Source organism: Spea bombifrons, chromosome 6 (genome assembly GCF_027358695.1).
Source record: "Spea bombifrons isolate aSpeBom1 chromosome 6, aSpeBom1.2.pri, whole genome shotgun sequence".
NCBI lineage: Eukaryota > Metazoa > Chordata > Amphibia > Anura > Pelobatidae > Spea > Spea bombifrons.
Genome location: NC_071092.1, coordinates 388,490 through 411,778, shown reverse-complemented (window position 1 = coordinate 411,778; position 23,289 = coordinate 388,490). Strand labels below are relative to the sequence as shown.

Here is a 23,289-nt window from a genome sequence, read left to right as displayed (position 1 = left end):
ACGGCTCGGGGGATCGGTGTATAACCCACGGCTCGGAGGATCGGTGTATAACCCACGGCTCGGGGGATCGGTGTATAACCCACGGCTCGGGGGATCGGTATATAACCCACGGCTCGGGGGATCGGTGTATTACCCACGGCTCGGGGGATCGGTGTATTACCCACGGCTCGGGGGATCGGTATATAACCCACGGCTCGGGGGATCGGTGTATTACCCACGGCTCGGGGGATCGGTGTATTACCCACGGCTCGGGGGATCGGTGTATTACCCACGGCTCGGGGGATCGGTGTATTACCCACGGCTCGGGGGATCGGTGTATTACCCACGGCTCGGGGGATCGGTATATAACCCACGGCTCGGGGGATCGGTATATAACCCACGGCTCGGGGGATCGGTGTATTACCCACGGCTCGGGGGATCGGTATATAACCCACGGCTCGGGGGATCGGTGTATAACCCACGGCTCGGGGGATCGGTATATAACCTACGGCTCGGGGGATCGGTGTATAACCCACGGCTCGGGGGATCGGTGTATTACCCACGGCTCGGGGGATCGGTGTATTACCCACGGCTCGGGGGATCGGTATATAACCCACGGCTCGGGGGATCGGTATATAACCCACGGCTCGGGGGATCGGTGTATTACCCACGGCTCGGGGGATCGGTATATAACCCACGGCTCGGGGGATCGGTGTATAACCCACGGCTCGGGGGATCGGTATATAACCTACGGCTCGGGGGATCGGTGTATAACCCACGGCTCGGGGGATCGGTGTATTACCCACGGCTCGGGGGATCGGTGTATTACCCACGGCTCGGGGGATCGGTATATAACCCACGGCCTGGATATTTGCTGAGGACCCACACAGCAGTGAACACAGTTTTTGTCCTAAATAACTTAAGGATAGCGTTTATTTGACTTATTATTCATCTGTTTTAGTAACAAAATGATTTACAGAAAGCGCTTGTCGTTTGAGTCATTATAGAAAGGAGAAATCAGAATGAGCCGCTGGGCAACGCCACGTTTCTCAAGCAGCAGCCGTGACTCCCTGGGCCGGGGGGGTCATTCCGGGGCACGGGGACCGTTATAGCACCGTGTCTCCAGAATAATATGTCGGGGTTCTAATGAGTCAGGGTTTATTGCTCGATGGGCAGGATCTCTGCTGGAATAATAAATACAGATCTCGGGTAGCAGGAGGTTTGGGGGACCCTTTTCCTTTGTCACGTTGACAGAGTTTGGGGGGCGAGTGGCCCGTGTACAGAATGTCTGTGAATTAAACATTTGCTGGCAGCGAACGCACTTTTGTGACATGATGTCGGCCAATTGGAAAAGCGGATCTGAGGAAAGCCGCCTCCCCCGCCGCGCGCATCGTTTCATTGTTAAAAACACCGCAGAACCTTTCACCAAAATCTGAAATAACGGAAGGTTCTGGCGGAACGTTTCCCAAACCGTGCGGCGCGGGCTTCACTAATCAGACGGTTACACCGGTGTCATGATTCTGATACACGCTGACCACAACCGCAGACCCTTTCCCGGCTTCTTGTAGGAAGCGTGACACAATGTACGAGGAACAACAAGGGTATTAGTAAAATTATTGGAAGACAAAGAAATGAGGGCTTCTACTTTTGTGAAATGGCCCACAGAGGCCACCAGGAGAACGTCAGCGACACGCCGGCTCCTGTGTCGTGGAAATCACCCATAGGCTCTACCCAGCCACCGATTCCTTCAAATCAAGAAAGTGCGTGCAGAATTCATCTAACAGATTCATATAACATGTGGCCTGTAAGCTGGCGGTGATTGGTGGAACGCAGCACATGGCCCTTAGGGTTCACTGCTGAGAAAGTAGTCCTTGATGGTGTAGGGGGCGATGCGGTACCAGCTGCAGGAGCCGTTACTCCTCTTGATGCAGGCGTAATTGTTGGCCTGTGGGCCCTGCAGCTGCCTCTCCATCAGCCAGTCCGTCCAGAGACACTGGTTGGGCGCCTCGAGTGCGCACTCCGACGTGTAACACGTGACAATCTGTGTGCAAAGAGTTAAGGAGCTCGTTAGCGCATTGAAAGTACATTAAACAGCTCCGGATTTGAGACAGTCTCGTGGCCTTGTGGCCGCCTCATTTTCTTGTCTCTCTCTTGGGAAGGAGACACGGGGGGGACCTCGTATTATTGGTATTGTTGGGAAGGAGACACGGCGGGGACCTCGTATTATTGGTATTGTTGGGAAGGAGACACGGGGGGACCTCGTATTATTGGTATTGTTGGGAAGGAGACACGGGGGGACCTCGTATTATTGGTATTGTTGGGAAGGAGACACGGGGGGGCCTCGTATTATTGGTATTGTTGGGAAGGAGACACGGGGGGACCTCGTATTATTGGTATTGTTGGGAAGGAGACACGGGGGGACCTCGTATTATTGGTATTGTGGGGAAGGAGACACGGGGGGACCTCGTATTATTGGTATTGTTGGGAAGGAGACACGGCGGGGACCTCGTATTATTGGTATTGTTGGGAAGGAGACACGGCGGGGACCTCGTATTATTGGTATTGTTGGGAAGGAGACACGGGGGGACCTCGTATTATTGGTATTGTGGGGAAGGAGACACGGGGGGACCTCGTATTATTGGTATTGTTGGGAAGGAGACACGGCGGGGACCTCGTATTATTGGTATTGTTGGGAAGGAGACACGGGGGGACCTCGTATTATTGGTATTGTTGGGAAGGAGACACGGGGGGACCTCGTATTATTGGTATTGTTGGGAAGGAGACACGGGGGGACCTCGTATTATTGGTATTGTTGGGAAGGAAACACGGGGGGGACCTTGTATTATTGGTATTGTTGGGAAGGAGACACGGGGGGACCTCGTATTATTGGTATTGTTGGGAAGGAGACACGGGAGGACCTCGTATTATTGGTATTGTTGGGAAGGAGACACGGGGGGACCTCGTATTATTGGTATTGTTGGGAAGGAGACACGGGGGGACCTCGTATTATTGGTATTGTTGGGAAGGAGACACGGGGGGGACCTCGCATTATTGGTATTGTTGGGAAGGAGACACGGGGGGACCTCGTATTATTGGTATTGTTGGGAAGGAGACACGGGAGGACCTCGTATTATTGGTATTGTTGGGAAGGAGACACGGGGGGACCTCGTATTATTGGTATTGTGGGGAAGGAGACACGGGGGGACCTCGTATTATTGGTATTGTTGGGAAGGAGACACGGGGGGACCTCGTATTATTGGTATTGTGGTGAAGGAGACACGGGGAGACCTCGTATTATTGGTATTGTTGGGAAGGAGACACGGGGGGACCTCGTATTATTGGTATTGTTGGGAAGGAGACATGGGGGGCCACGTGTTATTGGTATTGTGGGGAAGGAGACACGGGACGGTCAGTTACTTACTTTGCAGTCACAGCCCATCTGGAACTTCTGATTCAAGATCTTCATCAGAGAGAAGGACACGTCCTCCCACGGCTTAATCAGATTGCAAAGCATGATGTAAAGTTTACCTTCAGAAATATGACCTTAGAAATAGAAGAAAGTTCAGCGTCACAGAGTAGAACCCGACGCGCGTCGAACCCCTCGCCACGCAGCCTAAACCCACCCGCCACGAATCACACGCGAGGCATACAGTGCGGCCGACCCGGCCCATGCGCCACGGGGAAACCTTGCGAAACTCGTTACTCCCCACGCACTTTCTAATATTCAGGTTCCTACCTGTGAGGAGGTACTGGCGCTTGTTGGTGGTATCTAACGAGACCCCACAGAGAGAGGACTCGGCCGGCGTGTACGCGTACTGGATATCTTTTATTTGCCCAAATCCTTTGAACATCTGTAACATTAGAAGTGAGAGTGAGAAAGCGAGGGAATGTCCACCGTCTGCCACTAATCTCCATGCTCTGCTGTACTGCGTAATAATGTGTGCTTATTACACCCCGAGCGGGTGATACGGCAAAGAGTCACCGGTAACTGCCACACCATGGGGTTTTTCACCCAAGCCACGTCAATCTTTAATCTGACCGACCTGAAGTAACAGATTGTTTGTCTCTTAGGCCACGGGGCAGATTCTGTGTATTTAAGGCGTGGATTTAATGCAGCACCACGGATTATGCTGCCACTATATCAATAAGTAAATGTATTAGAAAAAAGGGGAGGCTGCCTTTAAAATAAGGAAGAAAAAGTGTTTGTCTGGTGGGCAGATCTGTGTCCTGGTTCTGATCACATGACCCCCACCATGATAACACAGGTGGGGGAACCCATCGTATCCCTTAATCCCCTCACCCGATACATCCCCTGTATACTGATGGGATTGGGGGTGATGGGATTGGGGGTTGGGTTCGGCGCTCATTGAATTGAGATTATATATAAAGTTCTGTGTGTCTGTAAATAAAGTTCTTGTTTTACTGTGAATGGGGGTCTGACTGATCCGTGGATAGCAGGACCTCCGTATGAGGGACTGACCGGTGATTCCTCAGCCCTCAAACAGGGGTCCCAGCCTTGGGTACGGTGACCCTGTAACAGTGAGTGTCTGGGTGGGTGGGTGTTAGTGCCTGGGCGTTAGTGTGAGTGCCCAGGTGTTAGTGTGAGTGTGTGTCTGGGTGTGTGTTAGTGTGAGTGCCCAGGTGTTAGTGTGAGTGTCTGGGTGTGTGTGTGTTAGTGTGAGTGCCTGGGTGGGTGTGAGTTCCCCCTGAGGCCGGGATCTGGTTTGTACCTTAATCATCTTGATCTCGTACTGGATATATTTGTTGAAGGGGTCGGGCCCTTTCTCCCGCATGGAAATCACTTTCTTGCAAATAATTTTTGCAGAAATCACTGAAAAAAGAGAAAGAAAAGCATCTGAAGGAACAGAAGCGCCAACAGAGACGGGAGCGCTGCGCACGCACCACTCACCCAGACCACCGGCTCCGACAGCCGTGCCGTCGTATGGGGCATGATACACCGAATATACCCCACCAGGGCAGGGCACGGTCTGCTGTCTAATCTGGGTGATAAAACGTGGATTTGCGCCTCTTTTCCATACGTTTAGCTGTTTGGGATACATTTACTGCCCACTCCGTTTCATAGGGGGCCGTGTCTGAACTTTCATGCCGCGCCGGCGTCCGATACCGACAGCTTTCACAGCTCCGGCCTCTCAGATGAGAAATACGTCAATGTCTATTTTAAGATAATTTAGATGTTTTTGGGGAGGAATAAGGGTGAATGAACCCTCAATGTTCCCGGAATAGATCCTGGGCTGAGGTTTTGGCTGCTTTGATGCCGGCCCCTCATGGTTTAAGAATCATTAAGAAGGTGTTTGGTGATGTGAGGCTCGTCACATGGTAGCGTTACATATGTGTGCTTAACGGTGTCTGCCCATCCTGAGCTGCTCAGGGGATCGGAGGGAGAGGCTTCTGACTTGGTCCTGATAGACAGACGGGCCGAGGGACAGACAGAGGGATAGATAGACAGACAGAGGGACAGATAGACGGAGAGAGGGACGGACAGACAGGCAGGAATCAATCTCCTGGGTTGTTACACCGTTTAGTTGTGTGCTGTTTAATGTCCCCCTCTTTGTTACACGTCACACGCGTGTCCTTCAGGGACAGTAAACAGGGGAGATGCCCGTCCCGTTTGGCTAATTAACTCCGTGGGTGTAATTACGCGTTAAACGCAGATGGGCAGAGAATTTCAGGAGATCCCGTGGCTGCGTGTCTGTTAAGGAACATGTTTTGGGTGTAGAGTATTCTGTATGTTGAGGATGATCACGTGACCCCACGCTATACATTATAGAGACGTATTGCCTGGTGTTATGTCTCTTCTGTATCTGAGCCGCTCACGTGTCCCGCTGGCGATGTTTTCTCGGAGCCCAGTGACCTTTTCCATCTCATGATACAAAAATATCAACAAGTTTTTACACCGTTTCATGTTACATAACATTTATTTATAAAGCGCCCGCAGATTCCGCAGCGCTGATGTTCTTTTAACCTTTTCTTAGAAGGCAAGCGATTTTGCGCTGATTCTCTTCTGATCTCTTTCTGGTCTCTTCTGATCTCTTTCTGGTCTCTTCTGATCTCTTTCTGGTGAGGTCAGACTTGCGGATCTGCAGTCCCCAGACTATCATCGTTTAGCTTTATTTTTTAAAGCAATAAGGTATATGGAATTTCTGTGTCCTGCTCCATCCTTCTGCCTGCGCCTCCCCACCGCGGCCCCCTCGTCTGCTCAGGGTTTACTGACTGGTCTCTGTGTTTTGTTGCACTGTTTGTTGTGAGAGAATGAGCCAGAAAAGACAAAACCCCCTGACACAAAAAGACAAAGTGTCTCATCACTAATCACAGAGACAAAAGTCACCCTGAAGGCTGCTTGGCGCAGACTTCATTCAGTTCCTCCATGAATTTGGAGGCTTTTTAGACCTCTTTTACACGTTTAGTTGATCTCCTCGTGATTGGAGCGAGTTGACCTTTAAATAAAGGGTTAAACACAATGCGCTTTGTGTTTACGTGTCCCCGGCGCTCGGTGGAGACCTGAGGGGTAATCACGTTTATGCATTTTCATTTCTCGTGGCACTTGGCACCCGTGGTTTGCTGTACCTCGCCTCAGCCGCACACAAGGGTGACATTCTGGACTCAGCATGCGCGACCCGACCGACCCCGTGCTCATCGGCCAAGCAACATCTGAGAAAACATTCCAAGCGAGACCTTCTCGGCGAAGCACCGACTGCTCGAGTATTCAAATGATTCTTTACAGCAGCGACCAGAACTCGCTGATCGATCGGCTAGAATCCGGGGGAACCCCGTCATCGAGAGGACAGACTCACGGGGTTCTAGACTCACAAAACTTACAAAAACAAACTTTTCAAAGAAGCCAAAGCCTATGAAAGCGCCTCACAGGGTCGGCCCCTGAACGGTTCCCCGAGAGCTCAGAGACGGAAATTGGAATGTTCCGCGCTCACAATTTTGACAAAACTCGACTTGTTAGGAGGCCAGACCACAAAGCGATTGTGTCAGGGCGATTAAAGCGGTGAATCAGTATGCGCGAGGAGCTCTCCGCTCCATTCACATGCTAATCCGGAGAGTCATGTTCTACATTTACTGAGCACACCGGGTGAGAGCTAAGTACCCCGGCAATGGACGCCAAATTATACGCTTTTTACATTTTTCTGGTTGTGTGTCCAGCAGCGTGAGGCTCCGAGACGCACGGAACACGTTCTGTTTGCTGGTCGGGTGGCTCTGAAAACAGGCTTTATAGCAAACTATACTTCATACAGGCTTTACATTTTATTATATCATATTACATTATATCATATTATATTATACTTCATACAGGCTTTACATTTTATTAATTATATCATATTATATTATACTTTATACAAGCTTTACATTATATCATTTATTATACTTCATACAAGCTTTATATCATATTATATCATATTATATTATAGTACATTATATTATACTTCATACGGCTTTACATTATATTATATCATATTACATTATATCATATTATATTATACTTCATACAGGCTTTACATTTTATTAATTATATCATATTATATTATACTTTATACAAGCTTTACATTATATCATTTATTATACTTCATACAAGCTTTATATCATATTATATCATATTATATTATAGTACATTATATTATACTTCATACGGCTTTACATTATATTATATCATATTACATTATATCATATTATATTATACTTCATTCGGCTTTACGTTACATTATATCATATTATATCATATTATATTATAGTACATTATATTATACTTCATACGGCTTTACATTATATTATATCATATTACATTATATCATATTATATTATACTTCATTCGGCTTTACGTTACATTATATCATATTATATTATACTTTATACAAGCTTTACATTATATCATATATTATACTTCATACAGGCTTTACATTTTATTAATTATATCATATTATATTATACTTTATACAAGCTTTACATTATATCATATTATATTACATTATAGTACATTATATTATATTTCATACTTGTTTTACATTATATTACATTATATCATATTATATTATACTTCATACAGCTTTACATTATATCATATTATATCATATTACATTATATCATATTGTATTAGACTTTATACAGGCTTTACATTATATCATATATTATACTTCATACAGGCTTTATGTCATATTACATTATATCATATTGTATTAGACTTTATACAGGCTTTACATTATATCATAATATATCGTATTATATTACATTATAGTACATTATATTATATTTCATACAGGCTTTACATTATATTACATTATATCGTATTATACTTCATACTTGCTTTACATTATATTACATTATATCATATTATATTATACTTCATACTTGCTTTACATTATATTACATTATATCATATTATATTATACTTTATACTTGCTTTACATTATATTACATTATATCGTATTATACTTCATACAGGCTTTACATTATATTACATTATATCATATTATACTTCATACGGTCTTATACATTATATTACATATATTACATGATATACTTTCCTTCGTACAGACTTTACATCATATTATACTTTACAAGCTTTACATCACATTATACTTTATACGGGGTTTATATTACTTTATACTATACCTGATATGTGCTTTATGTTACGTTATTATACAGGGTTTACATTATATTATATACTTTAAACGGGGTTTACATTATATTATATACTTTATACGGGGCTTATGTTATGTTATACTTACGACTTGCTTGTGTTTTTGTACAGACCCCCCGTGGGGTTGTATTTAAGCCTACAAAGCGGATTATATTAAAAGCAGATGAGATGCAGGATGTGGTGCAATCACCATAGCAACCATTAGACAGTTCCTGCTGACTCCTCCGCAGCATCTTTAACATCTTTAATACCAGATGAGCCGTCGGCTTCCACCCCTGCGCTCACCTCCAACAACCTGATTACCGCCTGCCATCACCGCGCACGTCTTCGGCCCCCCACCCCGTCCTTCCCAAACAATAAGTGAAGTTCGCGACTCACCGATCTGAGCGTCGCAGATCTGCTGCTGAGGGTGAGTGAAAAGGCAGCTGCAAGCCTCAGCCGGGGCCGTCACGTAAAGGGTTAAAACCAAAAGGAGTGCAAAGCACAGAATGCGGGGAGCCGGAGTCATCCTGGAGTCGGAACCTGCGGCTTTCCTCTGTAACGTCTGGAACCCGGAGCCTGGACTGCGCCTTATGCCATCGGACTCCTAATTCCAGCGGCATAAAAACCCTCTTATTTATTGCCCCGGACCCCGGGGGCCCCACCCTCTGAGAAGCCGCACCAATCGCTGGCTGCGGTCCAACAGGATCTCTCGCAGCTCCGTGCGTGAGATTTATTGGTGTGTTTCGGGACAGGCTGGAGACCCACGGAGCTGCCTTTACGGCACAAACACCGCTTTCTGACGATAAAGTTTTACATGATTTTCAGTGATTTTTAATATTTTTAGGAAACTTATTTCTGCATTTATTCCACTTTCTTACAACAACCGATAATAAGAGAAACAGATAAAATGGCGATGCGGTGACGTGTGATAGGTGTCTCTGTCGGTTGCCATAGGTGGCGATGCGGTGACGTATGATAGGTGTCTCTGACGGTTGCCATCGGTGATGATGCGGTGACGTGTGATAGGTGTCTCTGTCGGTTGCCATAGGTGGCGATGCGGTGACGTATGATAGGTGTCTCTGACGGTTGCCATCGGTGATGATGCGGTGACGTGTGATAGGTGTCTCTGTCGGTTGCCATAGATGGCGATGCGGTGACATATTATAGGTGTCTCTGTCGGTTGCCATCGGTGATGATGCGGTGACGTGTGATAGGTGTCTCTGTCGGTTGCCATAGATGGCGATGCGGTGACGTGTGATAGGTGTCTCTGTTGGTTGCCATCGGTGACGTGTGATAGGTGTCTCTGCCCGTTGCTGTCTGGTTGCCGGGGGTATGTCGGTCGCTCCATGTATTGACACCGCGTTCTTTGCTCTGTTCCAGCTGGCGATGCCGACGTTCCCTGTGGTGGTGAAGATCGGACATGCGCACTCCGGAGTGGGAAAGGTACCTCCAGTAACAGATTGACTTAATAAACACGTTTCTGCACCATCCCTGCAGGGCGGCACTGCCAGGGATGTATGAATTGGGTTTAATAGGCAGCTGATACCCAACTCCCCCCCAGCATAATGCCCCCCTACACCAGTATTATTTGCCCTTCTCAGCTCTCCAAACCTGTCCTTAATAAAAAGCATAGGGCGAGCGCCTCGCGGCTGAGGGCAATTAGGAGGCAATTTGTGAGGAACGAGGAAGTTGAGTTGAAGCCTGAAGGGCAGTAATTAAACCGCCCTAATTAACAATAAGATAACCTCGTTACCCGAATTCCCACAGACAGGTTCCACGGGAATCGCCCTGATGACATTGCCTAAGTTTGGCCCCAGTGGGCCGGTGGGAAGCTCCTGAGGGTCTCCTGGCCGGTCGCTCAGCGATGTCTCCGCATTCCCATCTGAACCGCTTACCTGACCGCCCGTTGCTGCTACGAGATGCCCCACCCGTTGTACAGCGCTGCGGAATATGGTGGCGCTACATAGAACAATAAACAGTAACAGTCGGATGTCTTGATTCATCTGCAGGTTAAAGTAGAAAACCATTACGATTTCCAGGACATCGCCAGCGTCGTCGCCTTGACACAGACCTACGCGACCACCGAGCCCTTCATAGACTCCAAATACGACATCCGGGTGCAGAAGATCGGAAGCAGCTACAAGGCGTATATGTAAGGAATCCCTGATATGACATCGTTATGACATCATTGTGGGAGGAGGTTGTGGTGGAACATGGTCATTACAGAGACCCCGAGGCAGTATGGGCTGAGGGGCCCTAATCTGGTATTTGGGGTCCCTGACACGCCTGGGGTCAGAGACGGGGCAATCATGAGAGTCCGGAGAAGGAAGCTGCAGGGCTGAGACGCTCCATTCCCGTCCGGTGCAATAAGCTGCGGATTGGGGGGGCGTTTCCCCGCTTCCTGCACCATCTATGGGTTTTGTGATTGGGGGTAAATCTCCCAGTGTCCCCGTTCTGAAGGTGTTTCATCAGGTAGTCATACAGCGCACTATTACTTTGGGGTTAAGGGTGACTTGGCCCTCACGGCCACCTTTAACGTTTACCCCTGAATGGGTTAATAGCTACTATCCCTCCTTACTGTCCAGGAAAACCTCGATATCCGGGAACTGGAAGACGAACGCGGGTTCTGCGATGCTGGAGGAGGTGGCCATGTCTGAAAGGTATTATTATTATTATTTATTGTTCTATATAGCGCCATCATATTCCGTAGCGCTGTATTATGTGTATCAGCGGTGTAAGAATGACCTCGCCCCGCAGGGTCGGCATGATACGTGGTAGCAGCTTGTCGAGTCCTCCCGCTACATGCTCAGTCCGTCACGTCCCGTAACTTCCGTGTCTGTTTTAGAGTTAGATGGGTTCTTCCAGAATATTTCTAAAAATAAATAGAGAATAAAAGAGAACAAGCCCCAAAAAGAAAGAGAATGAAGGAGGCCTCGCCTAGCGTTACTCGGATAATAAAAGAATGAAACCTTTCAGAAGGTAATTCACGCGTCGTTCCGCTCGCCTCCCTGGTTTATTGTAACCACAAAATGTTTGACCAAAGGAGCCGCCGAGAAACCTCATTTCTGTCCCAAAAAATGAGCTTTAAAAATAACCTTTTCCGCTTGGAGGCTGTTTTTACAGGTCGGGTACAGAGAGCAGGTGCCCGGCGTCCATCGCTACAGATATTACACGGGGAATATCACTGCGCGGAGGCCATGTAACCGGCGAACCGCGGCGGCTTTTACACATTTAGTGACTGCACCCTGTAGTGTCAGTGCCGTGTAACACGCGTGGGAATTACCCGCACGACGAACAGTAAAAGAACCATTCCGTGAGGTTCAGACGCCATCTGACACCCGGCGAGTGCTATCTCCTTGTACAAATAGACAACGTGCGCACTTCACACGAGGCCGGCATGTCCCGGAAACGTCGCTGTTTACGATCGGAATAAGTGGTTTCGCCCGGATAAACATCCTTGTGCCGCGTAGGACCCGCTGGCAGGACCTGTGATGCCCCGCGGCAGCGCTGTACAAAGGGAACATTCATTCAGGGCCGGTATCGGGAGTCACCGGTCAGCTGTCTTTTGCTGGGTTTTGGTAGAATGAGCGATCCGGTGCGGTCTCACCGCGTGACTCGGGGGTGTTGGGTATCCGACGTGGTCGCCATGCTGCTGCCCGATTGTCGCAGGTTTGCAGTCGCGTGAAATGCGTCTGTCCATCTGTCTGCAGATCTTCCTCGTAGATAATTCCTCCTGCGTGCCGAAATGGTCCAACAATAACAGCCCCAGCCGGACCCTCAGGCTCAGCTTCCTGCCCCCGCAGTTTGGGGTTATTTGGCCATTTTCCTTATAGGGAGACCGCGGATTAAAATGTAACCTTTATGGCCATAAAACAGCGGCCGCTCCTTATGTTTTGTTTGAGTTACGATCCCTTATCTATAAAACCGTAACTCGGCCGCAGCCGGCGCTCTATCTGGCGATAAGGAAATCATTACAATGCGAGTGAATGAATCCGAGCACCGGGCGGCGCATTCCTTTTACACCCACTGTGCCAGCGCCTATCCGCCCATCAACCCACCGACCCATCGGCCTCCATCCACCCATCAGCATTCATCGGCCTCCATCAGTATATCGGGGTATTTAATAATAGATATCAGTATATCGGGGTATATAATTATAGATATCAGTATATCGGGGTATATAATTATAGATATCAGTATATCGGGGTATATAATAATAGATATCAGTATATCGGGGTATATAATTATAGATATCAGTATATCAGGGTATTTAATTATAGATATCAGTATATTGGGGTATTTAATTATAGATATCAGTATATTGGGGTATTTAATTATAGATATCAGTATATCGGGGTATTTAATTATAGATATCAGTATATCGGGGTATATAATTATAGATATCAGTATATCGGGGTATATAATAATAGATATCAGTATATCGGGGTATATAATTATAGATATCAGTATATCAGGGTATTTAATTATAGATATCAGTATATTGGGGTATTTAATTATAGATATCAGTATATCGGAGTATTTAATTATAGATATCAGTATATTGGGGTATTTAATTATAGATATCAATATATCGGGGTATATAATAATAGATATCAGTATATCGGGGTATATAATTAAAGATATCAGTATATCGGGGTATATATAATTATAGATATCGGTATATCGGGGTATATATTTACAGATATCAGTATATCGGGGTATATATAATTATAGATATCGGTATATCGGGGTATATATTTACAGATATCAGTATATAGAGGTATTTAATTATAGATATCAGTATATCGGGGGAAAATTATAATAGATATCAGTATATCGGGGTATATAATAATAGATATCAGTATATCGAGGTTTTTAATAACAGATATCAGTATATCGGGGTATTTAATTATAGATATCAGTATATCGGGGTATATAATAATAGATATCAGTATATCGGGGTATATAATTATAGATATCAGTATATCGGGGTATATAATAATAGATATCAGTATATCGGGGTATATAATAATAGATATCAGTATATCGGGGTATATTATAATAGATATCAGTATATCAGGGTATATAATAATAGATATCAGTATATCGGGGTATATAATTATAGATATCAGTATATCGGGGTATATAATTATAGATATCAGTATATCGAGGTATTTCATTATAGATATCAGTATATCGGGGTATATAATAATAGATATCAGTATATCGGGGTATATAATAATAGATATCAGTATATCGGGGTATATTATAATAGATATCAGTATATCGGGGTATATAATAATAGATATCAGTATATCGGGGTATATAATTATAGATATCAGTATATCGAGGTATTTCATTATAGATATCAGTATATCGGGGTATATAATAATAGATATCAGTATATCGGGGTATATAATAATAGATATCAGTATATCGGGGTATATAATTATAGATATCAGTATATCGGGGTATATAATTAAAGATATCAGTATATCGGGGTATATAATTATAGATATCAGTATATCGGGGTATATAATTATAGTTGTGGTCAGGGCTTACCTGTGACGTGTATAACTACATGACATACTACCATCTACCTGCCTAACTAACTAAACTAAGCGGCTTGCATTCTGCCATAACCGCTGCGTAGGAGGAATGCCTAAAGAGGGCAAAACAACACAGCTAAATGATACATAACAGTTATTACAAACAACACTTACATGACCAATATCTCAAATGCGAGAGACATCTCATTTTAATGGACACGCTAATTTAGGATGAGCTCTGAAACAATTGGTGCAAACGTGAAGCAGCCGGCATTGGCTGTAATGACAGGCTGAGAAATCTGTTTGCGTGAAGTGAAAACAGTGACGTGGCCAGTGCGCTACCTACCCCCCCCCCGTAAAGCACGACTGCCCGTGCAAGGGGGAAAACCTGCGTGACAAACCGAGACAGAGTCTCGCTGACTCCTGCGCCCTAGCCGTAATGCCACGCGGGAGCCACGATGTGGGCTGCCAGGCAGAACGTTCCGGTGCGGTGCCCAGCTTCCCCTCACCTAAGGAAACTGACACACCGCCGACCGGGCAGCAAAATAGACGGTGCTGCTCGAGCGTGCTGCGTACACTGACCCGGGACCGGAACGACCTTAGTGTCAGTTCCTAACCGCCAACTCGAAAGGGAACCTGCTGTCCCGGAACTCTCGTGACGTGTCAGCTGACTCGGGATATTCCAGGTACACAGCACCGTCGTCACACCCAAAGGAGGCCACTGCCTGGTATATAAGTGCTGCTGAGGCCCCTCCCACAAATACAGGCCAATAAATCGGCCTTCATACATATCAGTATATCGGGGTATATAATAATAGATATCAGTATATCGGGGTATATAATAATAGATATCAGTATATCGAGGTTTTTAATAATAGATATCAGTATATCGGGGTATTTAATTATAGATATCAGTATATTGGGGTATATAATAATAGATATCAGTATATCGGGTTATATAATAATAGATATCAGTATATCGTGGGTATATAATTATAGATATCAGTATATCGGGGTATATATAATTATAGATATCAGTATATCGGGGTATATAATTATAGATATCAGTATATCGGGGTATGTAATTATAGATATCAGTATATCGGGGTATATAATAATAGATATCAGTATATCGGGGTATTTAATTATAGATATCAGTATATCGAGGTATTTCATTATAGATATCAGTATATCGAGGTATTTCATTATAGATATCAGTATATCGGGGGAAATCGCTATAGGATTATCTATGTTCTAATGTTATAAATAATATTCTGTACAATGTTAACACATATGTTGGCATGTATCTCTGTATGAGGCTTGCATGTTACGTGTTTCCTCTGTTTCTCTGCAGGTATAAATTCTGGGCTGATACGTGTTCAGAAGTCTTCGGCGGGCTGGATATTTGTGGCGTAAAAGTTGTTCACGGGAAAGATGGAAAGGATTATATTATCGAGGTGAGATGTGAGCGACGAGATCCCGTCTGAACCTCCTGCGCGGCGCTGTCCATCACCCAATCTGACCTTCCTCCTGCGCGGCGCTGTCCATCACCCAATCAGACCATCCTCCTGCGCGGCGCTGTCCATCACCCAATCAGACCTTCCTCCTGCGCGGCGCTGTCCATCACCCAATCAGACCTTCCTCCTGCGCGGCGCTGTCCATCAACCTATCAGACGTTCCTCCTGCACAGCCGTGAATGTCCACATGCAGATAGTCTCACGGAATTAACGTGTAATAAACACGGCAGACGGAAGCTGGCTCGGTGACCTCTCTGCAACGTGATGTTCTCACCAGAGATTACAAACCGTCCATCAGGGAATGAAGCCGCCATTAGCATAATTATCATATTGCGTCATTGATTAGTTGAGGGCCGGCGCTCACGCGGTGCCAATGACTGCGCGGCCGCGGTGCGCCTTCTGACTCCATTTTATTGTTTAGGCTGAGCTGGGACGTGCCATTTAGCGGGTACGCTCCCAACGTGCAGCTTCATCCCCTCATTCTCATTTCCGCCATCTCTTGATGAAGACGTCTGAGATGAAATAACACGCATCGCATGTAACGAAACATGATAACCGCATTCTCCGGCCCCGCGAGTCCTTCAGACGAACCTCAATCATCTGCCGTCACAGAATCACGCAGCCGACATGAGCCCCAGTTCTGTGTAGCGTGTCAGGCCACCGGCTCCTTTCCCAGTTCTGTGTAGCGTGTCAGGCCACCGGCTCCTTTCCCAGTTCTGTGTAGCGTGTCAGGCCGCCGGCTCCTTTCCCAGTTCTGTGTAGCGTGTCAGGCCGCCGGCTCCTTTCCCAGTTCTGTGTAGCGTGTCAGGCCACCGGCTCCTTTCCCCCGACTGATAGAGAGACTTTGTGGCCCTCGGGGGGTATTTTTGGCTCGGAGGCGGATTGTTTCTGTTAGAAACGGCGTTATTTGACTTGTTTCTCATTTGATGCCATAAATATTATTTTTAGCATCTGGTTCTAAAGTTACATAGAAGCAGCCTGTCTGCCCCCCGCCGTACCTGATGCCCACCGCAGACGGCTAGTAATATCCCTCCAACAAAGCGGGGGTGAGGGGGCTGTTAATTCGGGGGCTGGGCTGCTATTTTGGGGTTTGTTTGTGCAAATTGAATCCAGGAATGGTTACCCTGCACCAGGCGGCCCCACCAGTGGGCTGAGGTCTCCCGTGGGAGTGGGTTCTGCGCGTTCCTCAGCCTGCGACACTTTGTTGCATTGAGTCTGACATCTGGTTCCGTTCACCAAGAAGCCGATTAGTCGGTCGAGCCCATTAACGTTAGTCCCGCAATATATAATTCCATAGATATAGAGAGATTCCACAGCGGCTGCTCCCGGTCACCATGCTTGTCACGTTTAGTAGTAGATACATTGTCTGATGTTGTGGAGACGGTAACAATGTTCCTCTTCCGGCAGGTCATGGACTGCACGATGCCCCTAATTGGGGACCATCAGTTTGAGGACCGGCAGCTGATCGCCGACTTGGTGGTGGAGAAGATGAACCAGATTCTGAGTAAGACTCCGGGACCATCGCCCGTCAGACCAACGGAGACCCAGCAGCCCCAGGCAGGTGTTGGTTTCACCGCAGAACGCGCGTGGTTGGTGATGTCCAGGTCATGAACGAATCATTCTTCTGAACCGATTCTTTTCAATGAACCAGATGAATCAGTTCAGTAGACTAAACGACTCATTTGTAACAGTTCAGTTTGTGAATCATTAACTGCGTTGGTAATACGATCCTAGAGTGAGTCATCTGCACAGCACACAGACTCATCAGTTCACTGACTCAAAGAACCGTTCTGAGCTGCTCTGAGTCACCAGTTCACTCACTCAAAGAACCGTTCTGAGCAGCTCACTGACACAATGATACTTTTATAACTAAATACAGGATTAATCTTCACTGCCCACCCCCCCAGGATTTAGAATCCCCTTAGTTTGCCCCCTTAATTAATTTAATTCCTCAGTCCTCACTATTAAATTAACCCTAAAGACCCCATTAACCGTAACTGCCCCAAAATTAACCCCCACCTCCCTTAACTTTCAGCAGCAAAAATATAAATGTTATAGATAAGGTGATGCACTTTACTGTGAGTTGAGTTGCTGAGCCATGTGGACACTTATTACACGACTGTACAATACATTGGCGTGTAACACATATTACATGACTGTACAATACATTGGCGTGTAACACATATTACATGACTGTACAATACATTGGTGTGTAACGCATATTACATGACTGTACAATACATTGGCGTGTAACGCATATTACATGACTGTACAATACATTGGCGTGTAACACATATTACATGACTGTACAATACATTGGCGTGTAACACATATTACGTGACTGTACAATACATTGGCGTGTAACACATATTACATGACTGTACAATACATTGGTGTATAACGCATATTACATGACTGTACAATACATTGGCGTGTAACACATATTACATGACTGTACAATACATTGGCGTGTAACACATATTACATGACTGTACAATACATTGGTGTATAACGCATATTACATGACTGTACAATACATTGGGGTGTAACACATATTACATGACTGCACGAGAGCGTGCGGACGGGCCGGAGCGCAGGCTGTGCCCAGCAGGTGGCGCCCCATACCTGTTTAATGAACTGTGCGTATTAACCCGTTCCTGTCCAGCGTGCTGCATCCACCGGGGGGGGGGGCTGGTTAGGGGCAGGAAGAAGCACCCAGCAAACTGAATGATGAGGCAAACAGGGGTATAATTGCATTAATTGATTTAAATAACCCCGCCAGCCCCCCCCCACTAGCCGCATTTGGCTTTCTGCCCCTGAATCGTGTTCTGATGAGGTTATTTAATATGTTTTTGCTGTTTTATTCCCAAATATTTGCCCCCCTGCCTCCTGTGCCCCGCGCGTTCTGAGTATTTACTGTCGCAATGTGTTGCATCAGGGAGCGAAGGTCAGCGTGCGCGATGCGGGCTCCTCACAGGCTTCAAGCGTTTTTGGTGCGGTTACCAATTAATATATCTTTTGAAATCACTGATTGACGGCGACGCGTTCCGCCCCGTCAGCTGACAAAAACATAACGACTTTCCAAATTTCTTTCAAATTATTAGCGATCAGTACCTCCCCTTAGAGCGGCCCCCATAACTCAGATTGGGAACCCCCTCCCCCTGGGGCATTTAGATTCATATTAAGGGATGTGACACTAGTTGTTTCACCCCGTTGCCCCCACGGGTGGAGCCCGCAGATTGTTCTGCCCCAGATATCACCTGATAGAGCGCGTCGGGTAAATCCACGATGATGTCACTGGTGTCTCGCGCTGAGCTCTCTCTCTCTTTTGCAGAGCGGAACGCTGCAGGAATCGGACCCCAGCAAGACCCCGGCGCAGCGGCCCCCGCCACAGGGCTGCCTGCAGTACATCCTCGACTGTAACGGGGTCGCTGTGGGGCCGAAGCCGGTCCAGGCCGTTTGAATGGGGGCCGAAGAAGCGAAGACCAGAAATGAAGGGAAACCTGGTGGTTTTGTGCAGTTTTCACCTCGTGGAACTCTGTGTATCTATGCAGCGTCTGCCCCTCCGTGTCCGGGTGTCCCTCGTCCGTGTGTGTAACGCTTCCAATGTCCCCCGTTTAACACGTGACCCCCCCCTCGCTGCCGGCACACAGAACCGTCCCCGCGACACGATGGCTTCTCTCCAGCGCGCAGAAACGCGTGATTGGGCCTCCTGCGCATGTTTAGCGTACACGCGTGGCGCTCAGTGCGTTCCTCTCACTCGTCGGGTTTGTTTTTTCCTTTCCTGGTTCTGTTACGGTTTCTGTGCGCATGGAGTCTGTACGCCGCGTGTCGTGTGATGTCATACTGTCTGTGAAAGGCGTGTCCAGCTCCACGCGTGTCCCGTGCGGGATTTATAAGTGAGATATCGTTGTGACCCCCAAACCCCCCCATGCCTTCCACGGCGGGGAGTCCGCGGGGCGCAGTCTGTGTACCCGCCGCGTGAATGTAAATAGTTAGCGGGTCTCAGCGGTCGCAGTTACTGTATTTCTCGATAGCCATAACCTGTGATGTTCGTCCGGCCGGCGGCCCCCGGCACCCTCCGTGAGATCCCGCTGCTCGCTGGAGTTAAACCCAAACCTGATCGGACTTACGCCCCACGCGTGTCACGCGTAACGGGCTCCGCGGGGTCCCAGGAATACGGCGGTCAGGGGGCCATTTTCACTGTCGGGGGTGATTGCGGTGCCTCCCGTGTTCTTTACGCTTCGTGGCGCTGCGGGCGACACCGAAACGCACCAGAAAGCCACAGATGGTACCGGGAAGCCGGCATTTCTGCATGCAGTCTCGTGGACGCGCCACGTGACGTGTTTCATGCGTGTAACGTGTAACGGTGAGATTTAAGCCAAAGGCGTGACGATGTGTGTCCGAGAGAGGAGGAGAAGCTTCTATGTATGTTCCGTGTTTGTGGCATGCGCGCATGTTCACGTGCGTCTCGTGGGCTCGGGGTGTAGATTTCCTGTATTTTTTGTAACCTTTCGGCTTCTTTGTTGGTTTTTATTTTCTATAAACAGAGAAACAAAGAAAATCCGATGGATATCGAGCCGCTTTCCTTTATGTGAAGCTAAATGTGTAATAAAAGCCTGCGCTCGGCCTGTGGTGTGCTCTTACTGGGGGTCCGGGGGGCTGCGGAGCCTGAAGATCCGGGGGGGTCGGCTTCACAAACTTTTAACACAATTGTTGAATTTCGAGCGATTTGATGAGTTACACGAAACACAGAGTGGATTTACATCAAAAATTTACACTCAAAACCCCCAATTCAGGCACCTGATGGCGGTCGCAGCGGGGGTTTTGTCGGTTTTTGACGTCGTGGCGACTGTCCGCCCCCAGGCGTCACGCCGCGTTTCGCAATCATCTGCTAATTATAGAGGAACCGGCTAAGTCAGGGAAATCTCATCGCGTTTCCTTTAACGAGACGTCGCCGTGACGATCGGTTCAAAATCCGCACTCCTGCAGCCTGCGACTTATCCGAGTCTTTCCTGAATAAATTAACTGACCCCCGGCCCTGACCCCCCCCTCTCTCGCCTGACCCCCAGCCCCCGTCTCTGACCCCCCTCTCAGTCCTTACCCCCGGCTCTGACCCCCCCTCTCAGCCCTTATCCCCCTCTCTGCACTTACCCCCGCCCCCCCCGTCTCTGACCCCCCTTTCGGCCCTTACCCCCTGTCTCTGACCCCCCTCTCGGCCCTTACCCCCGACCCCCGTCTCTGACCCCCCTCCTGGCCATTTACCTGTGTGATATAAATGTTGGTTACAATATGGCGGTAAATCAAGCGCATGCTGCATTTCGGGGGTCCTGTGCCGTTATGAAGTTTCTTTTAGGGGCCACTTTGGGACCCGGAGCTGCTAGGAAGACAAAGGAAAATATCTCGGGGGGCGCAAAAAGATCCTCCAATGAGAAAAGATCCGCAGGATCCGCTGCTGCAGACTGATCCGCAAGACCCACCGGCGCATGCGGTTCCACGGGATCCTCCATCCGCACTCCCCCCCCCGCGGATATCATAGTCCCCCCCGCGGGTATCTCAGAACATCCCCCCCCCCCAGCAGGCAAAGCATCCCGTCAGCATCGCCCAGAGAACAAGCCGTTCCCGACGTACTGCTGACGGCGGCGGTTCCTGAGCTGGCGGTTCCAGCGCTCGTTACTATGGAGACAGGACTCGTGACCCCGAAACAAGGAAGTACTTATTACTCACACAAAAAGCCGCCCCACGTGCCCCCTGTATTATACTGAAGATCCTTAGATATAAGGGGCTGCACCGACCCCCCCCCGAGGCACACGTATGATACACGCATGATGATCGGTGTTTAGACGCAGTGGGGTTGGGGACGTTTTACTGGTTTTGTGTGTTGGGGGTCCGCAGCCTGCGTTCATGCTTCTGAAGGACAGCAAATCGCGGCCCCCGACAGACACGGCGGCCCCCGACCGGACTCCTCGGATCCACGTCCTGGAAAGGATGGTTTTTTGCGGCCGTTTTGGTGCTAAAAGTGCTGTTTTCACGTTTCTGGGGAATGTCTACCCAAAATTCATCAAAAAGACCAAATTGTCCCCAAATATCTGTGCCCGAGTGTCACTAGTGATTAACCCCCGCCACGCCGCTGAGGCTTCCCGGACTTGGTGTAAATACCCCGCGAGCGTGCGCGGCACCCCTCACCCCGCCACAGATGGGATCCGTGGGACATTTAATTTATTCATTAACAGAAAAATAATGCGAAGGAAACTGCGGGGAATAAAAACTGATAGTTTCATTTTAAGCAAAAGGGAGGAAACTGGCAAAAGCCCTTGATTTCCTTCGGCCGCTCGTCTCAGACGCGGATCAAACAGGAAACGCCATCCAGAAAACACGAGACTGGGGAGGAAAAAACTTCAATTCAATTTAATTAAAAAAAAAAGCAAAATAAACGGGAATTCGGCCAAAAGAGGGAGCGTGAAAAATGCAGGTGTGAGAAGGAGCAGAAATCCCCCGAAACGAGATTCCCTTCCGCCTGATCCAGGAAGTCGCAGCACAAAACATGGATCCAAAAGGAAAAACACGCCACGAGCCGCGTGCCACGCTCCATCCGCCACGTTAGTTAGTGTATGGTGTTAGTGTATGGTGTTAGTGTGAGTGCGTGTCAGTGTATGGTGTTAGTGTGAGTGTGTGTCAGTGTATGGTATTAGTGTTAGTGTATGGTGTTAGCGTGAGTGTATGGTGTTAGTGTGAGTGTATGGTGTTAGCGTGAGTGTATGGTGTTAGTGTATGGTGTTAGTGTGAGTGTATGGTGTTAGTGTGAGTGTATGGTGTTAGGGTGTGGTGTTAGCGTGAGTGTATGGTGTTAGCGTGAGTGTATGGTGTTAGTGTGAGTGTATGGTGTTAGTGTGAGTGTATGGTGTTAGGGTGTGGGGTTAGCGTGAGTGTATGGTGTTAGCGTGAGTGTATGGTGTTAGTGTGAGTGTATGGTGTTAGTGTGAGTGTGTGTCAGTGTATGGTGTTAGTGTGAGTGTATGGTGTTAGTGTGAGTGTATGGTGTTAGGGTGTGGTGTTAGTGTGAGTGTATGGTGTTAGTGTGAGTGTATGGTGTTAGTGTGTGGTGTTAGTGTGAGTGTATGGTGTTAGTGTGAGTGTATGGTGTTAGGGTGTGGGGTTAGCGTGAGTGTATGGTGTTAGCGTGAGTGTATGGTGTTAGTGTGTGGTGTTAGCGTGAGTGTATGGTGTTAGTGTGAGTATTAGTGTATGGCAACGGCCTGGAGAGAAGGTCCTGCTCTGGCAGCGAATGCGTCTCGTGGCATCGGATGTGGAACGGGGACACGCGGGAATTTAAAGGGAGTTTAACTCCTTGTTAGCCGCTCGCTCCGACGCCTGAGCCCGTTTGCCGCCGTCAGCGTGATTCAGCGATTCCCCAGGAATGCTCCGGCTCCCGAGTGCTCGCTAATGAGTAACGAAACCTGCGCAGCCTTCACGTGCTGCCGCCAGCCGCCCCTTTAACCCCTTCCACGGTCGCAGGGCTGCCCCGGGCCACGTGCTTTATGGCCCTGCTCGCCATGAAAGGGTTAACAGCAAGGAAAAGTGATAAGAGAGAATAATGAGA

General features: G+C 47.7%; 2 protein-coding genes across 2 annotated transcripts in view; one reads left to right on the top strand and one right to left on the bottom strand.

Moving 5' to 3' along the window:
• Positions 1-19,399, top strand: part of SYN2 (synapsin II) — a 34,612-nt gene extending 15,213 nt beyond the window's left edge. Inside the window, exons 6-11 of the mRNA XM_053468612.1 lie at positions 10,004-10,066; positions 10,633-10,775; positions 11,209-11,283; positions 15,527-15,629; positions 17,097-17,246; positions 19,024-19,399. Coding sequence (XP_053324587.1) covers positions 10,004-10,066; positions 10,633-10,775; positions 11,209-11,283; positions 15,527-15,629; positions 17,097-17,246; positions 19,024-19,152 — 663 coding nt within the window. The 3' untranslated portion in view covers positions 19,153-19,399. The remainder of the gene's footprint in view (positions 1-10,003; positions 10,067-10,632; positions 10,776-11,208; positions 11,284-15,526; positions 15,630-17,096; positions 17,247-19,023) is intronic.
• TIMP4 (TIMP metallopeptidase inhibitor 4) lies at positions 1,501-9,288 on the bottom strand. The gene is made up of 5 exons (XM_053468619.1): positions 9,020-9,288; positions 4,710-4,810; positions 3,716-3,830; positions 3,401-3,522; positions 1,501-2,020 (listed from the first exon to the last, which is right to left on the bottom strand). Exons 1-5 carry the CDS (start codon positions 9,147-9,149, stop codon positions 1,823-1,825), a joined length of 666 nt encoding a protein of 221 aa, XP_053324594.1. The 5' UTR covers positions 9,150-9,288; the 3' UTR covers positions 1,501-1,822.
• Positions 19,400-23,289: the final 3,890 nt, after the last annotated feature.

Excerpts from the sequence above, each read along its gene's own strand:
- TIMP4 (XM_053468619.1), bottom strand. The coding sequence starts at position 9,149 with ATGACTCCGGCTCCCCGCATTCTGTGCTTTGCACTCCTTTTGGTTTTA. Across the intron at positions 3,831-4,709 it reads ACGAGATCAAGATGATTAAG|ATGTTCAAAGGATTTGGGCA; the intron begins GTACAAACCAGA and ends CTAATGTTACAG. Across the intron at positions 3,523-3,715 it reads GCGCCAGTACCTCCTCACAG|GTCATATTTCTGAAGGTAAA; the intron begins GTAGGAACCTGA and ends TCTATTTCTAAG.